This window comes from Phacochoerus africanus, chromosome 4 (genome assembly GCF_016906955.1).
Source record: "Phacochoerus africanus isolate WHEZ1 chromosome 4, ROS_Pafr_v1, whole genome shotgun sequence".
NCBI classification, from domain to species: domain Eukaryota; kingdom Metazoa; phylum Chordata; class Mammalia; order Artiodactyla; family Suidae; genus Phacochoerus; species Phacochoerus africanus.
Genome location: NC_062547.1, coordinates 77,745,931 through 77,759,544, shown reverse-complemented (window position 1 = coordinate 77,759,544; position 13,614 = coordinate 77,745,931). Strand labels below are relative to the sequence as shown.

General features: G+C 57.7%; 1 protein-coding gene across 1 annotated transcript; it reads left to right on the top strand.

The window, feature by feature from the left end:
* The first annotated feature begins 26 nt into the window (after positions 1-26).
* Positions 27-11,673, top strand: MISP (mitotic spindle positioning). The gene is made up of 5 exons (XM_047777812.1): positions 27-206; positions 6,228-7,975; positions 9,202-9,326; positions 10,409-10,447; positions 10,987-11,673. Exons 2-5 carry the CDS (start codon positions 6,283-6,285, stop codon positions 11,074-11,076), a joined length of 1,947 nt encoding a protein of 648 aa, XP_047633768.1. The 5' UTR covers positions 27-206; positions 6,228-6,282; the 3' UTR covers positions 11,077-11,673.
* Positions 11,674-13,614: the final 1,941 nt, after the last annotated feature.

Below are 13,614 nucleotides of genomic sequence, written 5' to 3'. Positions count from 1 at the left end.
GTTTCACCTGGGCGGGAGGGCGTGGCCAGGCCGGGGGTGGGGCCCCGCGGGGCGCCCTGGCCTCAAAAGGAGCTCACCCAGGTCCAGCGGAGCTGGTTTCTCCCGTTCGCGGCCTGGCACCCCTTGGGCTCACCCTGGTCCAGTGGGCTGGGGTGTTGGCGGAGGCCCCGTCTGCACCTGTGCACCGCTGAGCGGCACCTGGGCAGGTAAGCCTGGCGGTGAGGGGTCTTCCTTTCTGTTTCCTCTGGAGCCCGGGTTCCACCCTGGCCCTTCCTTTGGCTGTGAGACTGCCCCTTGCTGGGTTCACAGCCCCCTGGAGAACAGAAGAGGCCCCACAGATCCCCGCTAAGCTCTGCAAAGACACCGGTCCCTGGGAAAGGGGTGGGAACACAGGGAGGCAGCATTTATGGGTGCTACCATCCCCACTTGTGTCTCCCAGTGTGACCTAGGGGAGCCAGGGCCCCTCTGGGCCTTGGTTTGCCCATCTGTCCAGCAGGCTGTATGAACCCTGACGGGGCGGCCACATCTACCAGGCTCCCGACATGCTGGGTGGTCCAGCCTCTGCCCTTTGGGGGCCCTGGTTCCCCTGCTGCGAGCAGTCAGGGAGTACTATCATGGGGAGGGGGCTCAGGTTCAAAGCCCAGCCCCACTGCTGACACTCTGCCCTTAGGGGGAACTGGAAAATTCCTGTGGCTCACTTTCTATATTTGCAAAAGCTGGATCTAGGGAACTATACAGGTGTTGGGAGGAGAAAAGGAGGCCATGTATCCCAGGTTTGACAGGTCTGCCACATTTACACGCACTATCATTCTGGACTTGTCCTCAAATCCCCCCACCTTGGGGCAAATGAGCTGGAGGCCCATTTGATGGAAGAAGAGATATGTTTGTAGGGGACCCAAAGTCAGCAGAGGGGCAGAGCAGGACAGAGCCCTAGCCTGGGGGACGAAAGCCCCATCTGTGTCCCCTTCCCGTAGACTGGCTGCTGTGCCCCATGGCCCATTTGCTTTGCAGACCCTGGGCTGCCATGGCTCTGGCAGGTGCTCTGCCCCCGACCAGGAATCAGGCAGGACAGGGAGTTCCTGTCTTGGCTCAGTGGTTAACGAATCCGACTAGGAACCATGAGGTTGCGGGTTTGATCCCTGGCCTCGCTCAGTGGGTTAAGGATCTGGCATTGCCGTGAGCTGTGGTGTAGGTCACAGACACGGCTCGGATCTGGTGTTGCTGTGGCTCTGGCGTAGGCTGGCGGCTACAGCTTGGATTCGACCCCTAGCCTGGGAACCTTCATACACCGCGGCAGCGGCCCTAGAAATGGCAAATAGACAAAAAACAAAAAAGAATCAGGCAGGACAGCTGAGCGCCTGGGGGGACCTGCCACCAGTCTCCAGCCTCAGTGGGCCTGGCCTGGCCCATCCCAGTGTTTTCTGGCACCTTTGGTGTTCTCGTTTGGTCCTTTATGTAGAAGCGGGCTGGGGGATCCTCCCAGCCCTGTGACCCCCTTCCCCCCAGCTCAGAGGGGTTAAGTGGGATTTGAACCCAGGCCCAGCTGAACCCCCAGAGACTAGGAAGCCAGGCTTCTCCCAGAAGGAGTTCTCTGGGGAAATGGCCTCAAAGGGTGGGGTGAGCTGGAATGAGCCAGGCGGCCCATTGGGGCTTCAGAATTGGACTCTGCTGAGAAACAGCAGCTGGTTCATAGAACTGCTGGGTGAGCCTGAGCAGTTCTGAGAGGTGGTGGCAGGGCCAGACTCAGCTTCTCCTGCTCCGTGCGCTGGGGGCCCTGGGGGCCGAGGGGCAGGGCGCAGTGGGCGTGGTGCCTGCCCAGCACTCAGCCAGCGTCATCTTTCTCCTCCTCTGGACTTTGTCTGGAGCCCAGGTGGGGCCTGGGGGGGAGAGGGCACACCTGCTTCCCAGGGCGGGGCCCTGTCCCCTGGCAACCTGGGGCAGAGCAGGCTGGGAGGCCTCTGTGCTGTCCACACGGAGCCAGGCTTGGAGGTTGTTACAGGTGGAGAGCCAGCAGGTGAGGACCAGGCAAGTGTCCCATGTGGGGTGGGGTCTGCTTTGGCATGGGATTTTGTGTGCCAGGGGCCCCATCTGGTCAGCTGGGGGGCTGTCAAGGGGAAGGGAGGGAGCCCCCATCACCAGCCCTTCCCCACCCCATTTCTCCTGGGCCCAGTGAGGCCCCAGGGGCTGGGGGGGGGGCTCCCCTTCCTCCACTCCCAGGCTGGCTCCAAGGCCTGAATCAAGTCCTTTTTACTCTGTACCTGCCCAGGGGAGCAGAGGCCTGTTATGAAACTTGCTGGGGTCCCGGTCCCCACCCTGGGCTTCAGGCCCCCAAATCTGAACCCAGACCCTCTAAGGCATCCCAAGGCCAGAGGCACAGCACCCTCCCCAGCCCCCCACTGCTCCAGGGATTCTGGAGTTTTCTGGGGAGATGCTTATCAGCACCAGCAGAGTCTGGCTTGGGGAGCCTTGAGCTGCCTGCCCCCCACACACACCATGGGCTCACAGGAGGTGGTAGGACAGTCTCAGCGTGTGGGGGTGTCTAGCCTTGGAGAGGATGGCTGGGATCCCATGGTGCCGGGCAGAAACTGACCCAGTGTCCAGGGGTGTCAGGGGCCGGGGGCTCTGCCCAGCTAGGGTCCCAGGGACTGTGCCCCAGGGGATGGAAGAGACCCCTTGGAGCCCCTCCCTACTGGGTGGCCGACCCAGCCCTGGGCTCCTACAGCAGGCCTTTGCCTGAGGGCTGGAAGCCAGTTGAGGCAATGAGGAAGCAGGTGTGTGGAAACAGGGGCCATAAATTCAGTTTCAGTTTGGTATCCACAAGGTGCACAGCAGGGCTGGGAAGGAGAAATCCAGGGGGCCTTCCCAGAGAGGAGGAGCCTGACTGGGCTTGAGGGCTCAGGCTTCGGCATCTGTTGCTCCGTCCCTCACTCTGTGAGGTCCTCATCTCTCTGGGCCTTGGTTTCCTTTGCTGTAAGCTGGGGACAAGAATGGCCCCCTCATCACAGGCTCTTACAAGAAGCAAACAAGGAGGCAGGAGGCTTTGATGGATAGATTGACACATTTGCATGGCGCCTCCGAGGGCTCCTACAGTGGTCTTCCCTACTGGGGTTTCTCTGCCCCAGGCTTGGGCTCAGGCCTCCTTGCTCCTCCCCAGGCCCTGTGGGGGTGGGGATGGGGGCTGCCATGTCCCATTTTACAGAAGGGGAGACAGGCTTTGCAGGAGGGAATGCCTGCCTGAGGGTCACTCTGTGATCAGTGGTGGCTCCAGGTTTAAATAGTAATATCACAGTGACAGCATTTATCCAGCACCTACTCTACACCAGGCACAGGACTGAATTTCTGTGGCAGCTCTTTCACGGTGGTCACTGCATGCTTTGCCCCATCCTGAAGGCCAGAGGGAAGTGGAGACTGACCAGGGACCAAGCCAGTGGGGCCCTGGGGCCTTGAGCCTTGCCCTGGCCTCAGTGAATCACCCAGGAGGAATGAGCTGGGGAGGGAGTGGTGCCCTCAACCTTGCCCCACCTGCCAGGAGACCCGATACCCTCTGGGTGTGCAGTTCGCCACCCCCACCTGAGTTAATGTCCTATGTGGCTTATAAACCCTCCTGGGTGAGCCTCCAGCCACTCACAAGGCAAACACTCCTGCGTCACCTCTGCCACACCCCACCCCAGGGCCCCTGGTGTGGGGACAGGAAGGAAACAGACCTGCCCAGCCCCTTGAGGGGGGCTCAGGACTGGGGGGCAGACCACAAGAGGCAGGCGTCCAGGCCAGAATGTGGGCCCTGAGGACCAGAGTGAGACCACAGCTTGTTCAGCAGCTTTTATTAAGTGCCCGCTGTGTACCCAACCCTGGGCTGTGGGACAGGATGCTTATACCTAGGTCCCTGCCAGGGAGAGGGTCCCACTGATACCTTCAGACTGAGGAGGCAGGTCTTAAATAACCTTCTTCCTCTTTCAGAGATGCGTGCATCCCCATAGGGTCTGTGGGGTCTCTGGGATAGAGGTTCAGCCAAGCCTGCTTGTTTTTTGTTTGTTAAAGGGCCACACCCATGGAAGTTCCCAGGCTAGAGATCGAATCAGAGTTACAGCCGCTGGCCTATACCACAGCCACAGCAACTCAGGATCCCAGCCACATCTGTGACCTACACCACAGCTCACAGCAATACCGGATCCCTAACCCACTGAGTAAGTCCAGGAATCGAACCCACATCCTCATGGATAGTAGTCAGATTGGTTTCCGCTGAGCCATGACAGGAACTCCCAAGCCTACTTGTTTTAAATATTGTTTTCCTAATTATAAGTTAGACGGATTGGGTGATACTAATGGGTTAGTTGTAACACGGTTCCCCATTATAGACCTCAGGGAGGGTCTGCATTTTTCTTTTTTTCTTTTTTTCACTGCCCCACTGCATATGGAATTACTGGGCCGCAGTTGCAACCTAGCCATGGCAATGCCAGGGATTGAACTTGTGTCCCATCGCTCCTGAAACACCACTGAACTGTTGCACCACGGTGGGAACGCCTATATTTTTCTTTAAAAAAAAAATACATTTAGGAGTTTCTGTTGTGATTCATTGGGTTAAGAACCTGACATAATGTCAAGGGTTTGATTCCTGGCCTCGCTCAGTGGGTTTAAGGATCCAGCATTGCCCTGAGCTGTGGTGTAGGTCACAGACTCAGCTCAGATCTTGCGTGGCTGTGGCTGTGGCTGTGGCTCTGGTATAGGCCGGCAGCTGCAGCTCCGATTTGACCCCTAGCCTGGAACTTCCATATGCCACAGGTGTAGCCCTAAAAAGAAAACAAAAAAATGAAAAATAAAACAAAGCAAAACAAACCAACCCCCCCCCCAAACTACAGTTAGCTTTTATAAGCAAGTTGGCGTAAAAAGGCATCAATATACCCATAGTTGTGGGGGCCCCAGGGGCCCAAGGTGAGGGCAAGGACCACCCCCCTTCCTTTCCTTGGCTGTAAAAAGGTGACGCCACAATGCTGAGCAGGTGCATGGGAGATACTCAGGCCAGAGGGCAGGGACGAGCTGGGGGCTCCCTGGAGGAGGTGTCATGTGGGTTGCAGCAAAAAAAGCAATGCAGGTACAGAAATGAGGGTCCTCCAGGCAGAGGGAGGAGGAGGTTGGGACTTGGGGGCCTGGCACCTGGAGAGCTTAGGGGTCTGAGCTAAAGCCAGGTGGTGAGATTGGGTGCCCTGGAGAGGGTGTGAGGGTACTGTTCTGGAGATGCCAGGAGCCTTGGAGATGTGACAGCAGGTGCCTGGCCTTGGTGAAGGCTCCTGTAGCTGTGCTCAGACAGCTCAGGGGTGGGGGCTGGGCCCCCTGGGGCACTGGGTCAGGGCGTTGCCTGGCCCAGGAGGACAAGGTCCAAGGCGCTCCCTAGCCCATCCTGGCTTTATGGCGCTGAGGTGGGGGATTGTCTTGGATGGGAGGAGGTGTCCCACTGGACAGGTGCAGGGAAAGGAACCAGGATGTGGGAGTCTCTGCCCATCACCACCCTGCTCTGGGCCTCAGCTTCCCCACGGACATCCCTCAGCAAGGGCAAGCCCACAGGGACCTTCTGTAAACATCAGATGAAAAAAAGCACAGAAGGAACCTCAGTGTGTGTTTCCCCTGGGAGACAAGCTGTCTGGGGGTGGTGCTGGGTTGACATGGAGAGCTGGGTAGGAGAAGAGAGGAAGGAGCAGGATAGCAAGGAGCTCAGGTTGTACCAAGTCCGGGATATGAGGTGGGAGGGGTGCCTGCCAGTGTTAGAAGCACAGGAGGCAAGTTGCTGGGTCAGTACAGGGGCTCTCAGGGATTCAGGTGTGGCTGGATCCAGGAGCTCAAACAATGTTTTTAGGATGCTGTGTTGAGGTTAGCGGTGCTCTTAAGCATGCTCTGTCCACAAGGGGACACATGGTTTCCCAACAGTTCTTGGCTGCATACCACCAGCCTAACAAACCCAGCGGAAGAGGGTCCAATTTTCCAGAATGATTGCAAAGTTAATTGTGAAATCCAAGGATTTCACGTACTTGGCTGGATTGGGTCACATTTCCATCCCTGAATCAGTCACAGAGGTCAGAGGGTGGAATGCTCTGACTGGCAGGGCTGGGTCACTTGCGCTTCCCTGAGCTAATCACAGAGGCCACCTGGCCAGGACTTTGCCCTCAGAGGACTGAGAATCATCCCTCTCCCTAAGTTCTCTGACATGGTGGCTGAATTGTCCTTCTCCTCCTCAGTCAACCCAGACCATCTACGCTCTGGGAACCTGTGTTGCACGGAGACCCCCAGAACATGGACCGAGTGACCAGATACCCCATCTTCAGCATCCCCCACTCACCCCGCGTGGCTGGCGTGGCCTTTGATGATGGGGACACCAGCTACACGTTCGAGCTGGTGGGTGTGGCCAGTGGCTGGGGCCAGGACAAGCCGCAGGCATGGCCCACTGACCACGAGGCCTCACTGGAAATGGCGTGGACAGAGAGGTCCCACGGCCCGCAAGCCTTCACTGCGCAGCCACCCCCATGGCCAGAGGATGACGAAGACGAGGAGGTGAAAGCCTGCCACCTGGAGGCCCAGCACGTTCCACCCCGGCGGCCCTGGGACCTGGAGCAGGAGCGCCGGCTGGTCATCAAGGACCAGGCCGTCAGGAGGAGCGACACGGTGGCCACGCTTCACTTCCATGGGGAGCCCAGGACCCCCGACCTCCTGCCGTCCACGGCCCTGGAGGAGAATGGGATTGACCGCGAGCAGATTGACTTCCTGGCCGTGAGGCAGCAGTTTCTGAGCCTGGAGCAGGCGAACCCGCCCCCCGGGGTGGCCCATGTGAATGTGGGGGCCCCTTGGAACACGCCACCTGGGGCATCCCAAGGGAATGCAGGGGCCCCTCGGAACCCCCCACCTGGGGTGAGCCAGGCCTCCAAAGCCTGGAAGGGGCTGCCCCTGGCCAATGGGTATGTGGTCCCAGTCAAGCCCCAAGCAAAGGAGGTGGTCATGGAAGAGAAGAGGGTCCACAGTTTGCCCACCAGGCCTGGTGTCCCGGCCGTGGATGACCGTGGTTCCCAGGCCCGAGACCGGTCCCCAGAGCCGCCCAAGGAGACGCCCATTGAGCGGGAGATCCGGCTGGCCCAGGAGCGGGAGGCGGACCTCCGAGCACAGAGGGGGCTGCGGCAGGCGGCCGGCCACCAGGAGCTGGTGGAGATCCCGGCCAGGCCGCTGCTGAACAGAGTGAACCTGGCTGCGGGGCCGCGGCGGGACAGGGGGCGCCCATCACTCTACGTGCAGCGGGACATTGCCCAGGAGTCACAGCGTGAGGAGGACCACCGGCGGGAGGGCCTGCAGGTGGGCCGGGCATCCACGCCTGATGGGTTCTCTGAGGGCCCCCAGCCTCCACTCAGGAGGGCCCACAGCTCAGACTCCATCCTCGGCCCCGCCCCAGATGCCCGCGCGGCCAGCCCCACTCCAGAGGTGAGGAAGGTGAACCGCATCCCACCGGATGCGTACCAGCCATACCTGAGCCCCCAGAAGCCCGCAGGAGAACTCCCAGTCTTTTGCACCTATGGCAAGCCCAGCGGTCTCTCTGCAGGTGAGACCAGGGCTGTGGGCTCTCCGAAGGCCACACAGTCTCCAAGGCATCCCTCGGAATCCTCTGGCACAAAGCAGGAGCCCCCCCGCCAACCCCTGCCCACCAGCGGGAGTGTCGTGCGATGGAAGTACTTTCGCCTGCGTCCCCTGCGCTTCAGGGTCCCCAGTGAGCCTGAGAAAGCTGAGGCCCCCCGAGTGTGGAGCTGGGAGGTGGCTGGGGCACCAGCCTTGAGGCTGCAGAAGTCCCAGTCGTCTGAGCTGCTGGAGAGGGAGGTGGAAAGTGTCCTGCGGCGGGAGCGGGAAGTAGCTGAGGAGCGGCGGAGTGCTCTGTACCCTGAGGTCTTCTCCCCAACTCCAGATGAGTACTGTGACCAAGATTCCAGGAGCTCCTCCGGGGCATCTGGTGAGGAGGGTCCTGGGGATGGCTGCTTTGCTCCAGTCTCAGAGGTTGGGGCAGAGGAGAATGGGGAGGAAGGATGTGGGGGGGAGAGGTATGGGGACATCTGGGGGACTTTGTCTGCTCCCCCAGTTGGCTGGTCCTGTTTGCCTGTCCATCTGCCTCAGTGGTATTTTTGGAGTAAGATGTCACTTTTGCCTTGGAATTTTTGCTTTATGGATTTGGACACTATGTTGTTAGATGCACACAGTTTACAAATGTTCTAACCTCCTCTAGGTCAATTACTCCTTTTTGCTAAATATGCCCCATGTCACCTTTTTTTTTTTTTTTTGGCTTTTTAGGGCCATGCCTGCAGCACATGGAAATTCCCAGGCCAGGGGTTGAACTGGAGCTACAGCTGCCAACCTACACCACAGCCACAGCAACCTACACCACAGCTCATGGCAACACTATATCCTTAACCCACTGAGTGAGGCCAGGGATCTAACCCATAATATCATGGTTACTAGTTGGATTCATTTCCACTACACCATAATGGGAACTCCCCCACCCCATGTCACTTTTAATGTGCTTCTCCTTGCATGGTCAGTCCATCTGTCTACCCACTTCCCCCAGACTGACTCTTTTCTTTCTTTTTTTCTTTCCCTCCCTCCCTCCCTCTCTCTCTCTCTCTCTCTTTTTCTTTCTTTCATTCTTTTTTTCTTTTTCTTTCTTTCCTTCCCCCCCTCCTTCCTTCCTTCCTTTCTTTCATCTGTCTATCTATGGATCTATCAGTTTTTTCAAACTGCTGTCTGCTCTGTCTGTCCATTCACCCATCTCTCTCTCTCTTTTTTTTTTTTTTTTCTGGCTTTTTGCCTTTTCTAGGGCTGTTCCCGCGGCATATGGAGGTTCCCAGGCTAGGGGTTGAATCGGAGCTGTAGCCACCGGCCTACATCAGAGCCACAGCAATGAGGGATCCGAGCTGCGTCTGTGACCTACACCACAGCTCACGGCAATGCCGGATCCTTAACCCACTGAGCAAGGCCAGGGACCGAACCCGAAACCTCATGGTTCCTAGTTGGATTCATTAACCACTACGCCACGATGGGAATTTCCATTCACCCATTTCTTAAACTGGTCCAGCCTCTTAGCCAGAGATGCTGTGTCTCTCACACTGGGATATGACAGGTGTCTGCCCTCAGGAGACTCTGGGACCTTCCCTAATACCCCTTCCTCCCCCCGCCACCCCCCAGGCATCACCGGCAGCTATTCGGTGTCTGAGTCACACTTTTTCACCCCCATCCACCTGCATCCGGGACAGACAGCAGAAGCCCCAGCCGAGGCTGCTCCTTGGCAGAGAAGGAAGAAGGAGCAGTGGGTGAGTCTCGAGCCCTGCCCTCCCCTTACAGGCCTGGCCAAGGACTGACACAACCCAGTAGGGCCATGGAGGGTAGGGCAAGGCTGGAGCATGGGTGTGAGTCCTTCCTCCCTCACTGCCCCACTGGTGACCAAGCTTCCCTGTCCCACGTACAGAGGCACTGAGTGGATAAATGGTGTTTCTTCATGTCTGGGTCATCTAAGCAGGGACCCACCATGAAGCTCTTCCCAGAGCCAAAGGCAGAGGGTGAGCTCTGCCTGGGTAGGAAGAGCAGTGGCAGTCTCTCAAATCGCCCTATTGTTTGCATGTGTTTGTTACCATCATGGTTATTGCTGACTATTATCCACATGTCACATGGGATGTCCCATGATGCTCTAGGTACTGTGCCGTTAACATCCTGGAGGGATAGTTTGTCACCCATTTTTTGGAGAAAGCCAGAGTGACACATGCCCAGGGTCATATAGCCTGAGTTTCCAAGCCAGGACTGGAACCCAGGCCTGGGCTCAAAACCCTGCATTTGTAACCGTGAGGCCCCCTCCTCCCTGGGCAAACAGCTTTGACACCATGGAGAATCACACCAGCCAGGGGCTCACCGCCTGGTGTTCACAGTCTGGCCTGGTGGTTCGGGGTGCAGAGTGGAGCCCAGGGACCCAGAGGCAAGTCCCAGCCCTGCCGCCTGCCAGCTGTGTGATGGGCAAGTCCCTGGCTCTCCCTGTCCCTCAGTCTCCTCCTCTGCCAAAGGAGCGTGATAGTAAAAACAGCCCCCTTTGAATCTTAGGGTAGGGCATGGCCGTAGCAGGAGCTTCATAAGCATCAATTGTGTTCATTACAATGATGATATTTACAAAGAGAAATTAGCTGCCTATGATGGACCAAGACTTTACTGAGGGGAACAGCATGAGGGAACAGGGAACAGCATGGTGGGTGGCTTTAAGTATGGGATGATCAAGGGGCACTTGGGGGGACAGTGGGCCGTCCCTTCTACCCCCCATGATGGAAGGGGCTGTGCATTGAGCCCAGGTGGGGTCTGGGCTGGGACGGGGTAGAAGGTCCTGGGGCTGACATATGTTTCTTTCCTGTAGTATGCTGGCATCAAACCCTTGGACCACGTCAACTTAGAGGTGAGCGTGTTCATGGGGGCGAGGGCCCAAGCCTTTCCCTCCCACATCTGTACTCCCTGCCCCATTGCATCAGGGCCATCAGAAGTCTTTCTTCTGGGTGTAGGACTTTCCTGGGTATCTCTTTGATTGAGAGTGTCTGCCGGAGGTGCTGTGATCTGCTTTTGATACCTGCCAGGGATACAGATTATGGAAAGGGGTTCTGCGTGCCACCTCTTTACTGATTTTTTTTTGAGCCAACAAGGGCATTTTCTTTGAGAGAAGTATTCATCTGGGAGAGGGAGAAGGCCAGCTACTTCAGTAGATTTGTGGAATACATTTGTATCCCTCTCTGAACTGAGTCCAAAATACCAGACCTGGGCATTTTCCCTGCTATGGAGCTCAGCATGAGTTAGCACATTCCTTGGTGCTATTACTAGGGGTCTGAAATAGAGGAGGGGATGGTCCTGCTTTACCCCTGATCTAGGCCTCCCTTATGAGTTAGCAGTGGGGGGAGATGTTCGGGAGGCTAGGACCCTGATGGGAAGTGCCCCATCTTGCAGATCCTTGAAGCCACGCGGGTGACCCGCCACAAGAATGCCATGGCGGAGCGCTGGGAAGCAGGCATCTACGCCAGCGAGGATGAGGACTGAGCCTGGGGCCAGCTGCCTGCCCCCTGCCCTGCTCTGGTCCCACAGGAACTGCCAGGACCTGCCAAGGCCCCACCTTAGGACATAGGACACTCTTTAAATCCAGTTCTGGGGACCACAGATCTCATGCCAACAATCCCAAGGCTGGATACACTTCTGGGCTCAAGGGCTTTCTTTTCTGTTTGTCTTTTCCCGGGAAATCGGTGTGCTTTCTGGGTCTAAGGCTGGGAATGACCCTTTCTGCTCCTACGACTTTGCCAAATGCTCTTGGGTCCAGAAAGGAATGAGACCAGCTCTCCCACCTCCAGATGTAATTGTTCCTGCTGGTCTGAGAGGGGAGACCTCGATTCCTCCCTCTGGAGAGTCCCAGTCTGACAGGGGAGGCCTGCCCTGCTCCAGCCCCAGGAAACCTCCAGTCTGAGGGCCTTCCTGCCACCCTGTGGCCCCCTCCATGGCACATCAGCACAGCTCTGGCAATAGAGGGTCCCATGGGGACAGCCCATCCCCGGGCAGAGAAAAGGGCTCAACTTGGGGACAGAACCGGGTCATTCTGCTCCATGAAATAAAGTGGCTGTGTGCTGCCCCCAGCCCTGAGCCTCATTCCTCTCAGTGACATCATTGCCCCCTCCCCCCAGCTTCTGGCTGTCACATCCCCATTCCCAGTTCAGCATGTAAAAGGTGCTCAAGCGGTACCTGTCCCATGACAAGTGACTGTCTTCAGTAGCACCAGGCGCAGCTTTCCCACATGGCCTGGCCAGTCCCAGTTGGCTCTTAGTAAGCCCTTGTGGTCTCCGGCCTCTTATGGTCTCGGGGTGCACAGAGGGGTCATTAATTGGGCACCACATGTATACCAGGCACACAGCAGTGCAGAGCATTCTGGGCGAGGCTGGGGTCCCTGCACCCAAATCCAGTTCTGCTGCCCCTGCTGTTTGGTTGAGGGGTTTCTCCAGCTGCCCTGCCTCTGTTTCCCCACCACATGGCAACAGTGATGGGACCACTCGCCCTTACTCCCACCCTGGGGACAGAGGTGAAGCTCTGGCACCTGGGACCTTGACCCTAGACTGACCTCCACAGCAGCCCTCCTCCTCCACACCTGCCTCAGCCTCCAGGCTCCCCACCCGCTGGGAACCACTGGTGACACCCACCCTGGCAAGGCCTGTCTCTTTCTGCTGCCCCTAGCCAGCTCCTCCTTACAGCTCCTTCTGCAGCTGCCACGAAACCGCCACAGCTATTTTAAGAGCTCCGTCTTGAAAATGGCCCACGCTGGGCCCGGGAGGCAGGCGCAGGCCCGAAATAGCTGAGGCAGGGGCAGTGCTGTGGGGCCCCAAGGGCATCCGGAGCAAGGAGGCAGGCGAGGCCGAGAGAGCGGGGCTGTGTCGGGCAGAACATAGAGTCTGAGGAAGGAGGCAACGTCTGTGTCCAGGGGGAGAGCCTGGGCCTTGCATGCCCCTTGGTGGCCAAGCTCGGCCTTTTCTCCAAGGTTCTGGCAGTGCTGCTCCAGCCCCAAGCACCAATGGCCCTTTAGCAAAGCAGCTTTGGGGCCTCAGATACAACCTGTCTGATTCTCGCCCGGCCCTCTGCCATCTCCCACTGCATCCTCCCCCGCCCTCCTCCCCAGGGCCACTGGGCCCCTCCCCATCCCGCTGCTCGAGGGATCTGGGAATCTCCTGGGGCAGCTGGCTCAAGCCACCTCACACAGGTGGCTTAAAACAGCACTGATTTGTTCTCTGACAGTCCTGGAGCTCAGCACTCAGACACGGGGCCCCTTCCTCCATCCTCACAGCCAGCAGCATGGCGTCTCCTGTCTCGCTCTGCCTCCGACTCTCCTGCGTCCCTCTTATGAGGACTTGGTGATGACACTGGGCCCCCAGGAATCCAGAACCATCCCCATCTCAGGAGCCTTCACCTATCCCACCTGCAGTGTCCCCTCTGCCGCATGAAGTGACACAACCAGAGGTCCCAGTTCCAGGATGTGGGCATCTTTAGGGTCTGTTATTCTGCTGACCGGACATAGAAAGACGAATGATTCCACTCCCAGGAGGTCCCTGAAGGAGTCCGATCCACAGAGACAGGAAGTAGATGGTGGGGCAGGGACTGGGGGAGGGGTGGGGAGTCAGCGTTTCATAGGGACAGAGTTTCTGTCTGGGGAGGTGAGAAAGTTCTGGAGATGATGGTGGGGCTTGTCACACGTCGATGTGAATGTGCTCACTGCCAATGTGAAGACGGTCAATTTGATGTTATGTGTATTTTACCACAATTCTTTAAAAAGAAAGAGGAGTTCCCGTTGTGGCACAGTGGAAACAAATCTGACTAGGAACGATGAGGTTGCGGGTTCAGTCCCTGGCCTTGCTCAGTGGGTTAAGGATCTGGCAGTTGCCATGAGCTGTGGTGTAGGTTGCAGATGCAGCTTGGATCCCATGTGGCTGTGGTGTAGGCCAGCAGCTGTAGCTCGGATTCTACCCCAGCCTGGGAACCTCCATATGCCATGGGTGCGGGCCTAAAAAGAGAAAAAGAAAATGAAAAGGATTCTCTCTGGAAGGC

Bases quoted from the DNA above. Each gene is read 5' to 3' on its own strand.
- MISP (XM_047777812.1), top strand. From the start codon at position 6,283: ATGGACCGAGTGACCAGATACCCCATCTTCAGCATCCCCCACTCACCC. The intron at 7,976-9,201 runs GTGAGGAGGGTC...GCCACCCCCCAG, and splicing joins GAGCTCCTCCGGGGCATCTG to GCATCACCGGCAGCTATTCG. The intron at 10,448-10,986 runs GTGAGCGTGTTC...CCCATCTTGCAG, and splicing joins TGGACCACGTCAACTTAGAG to ATCCTTGAAGCCACGCGGGT.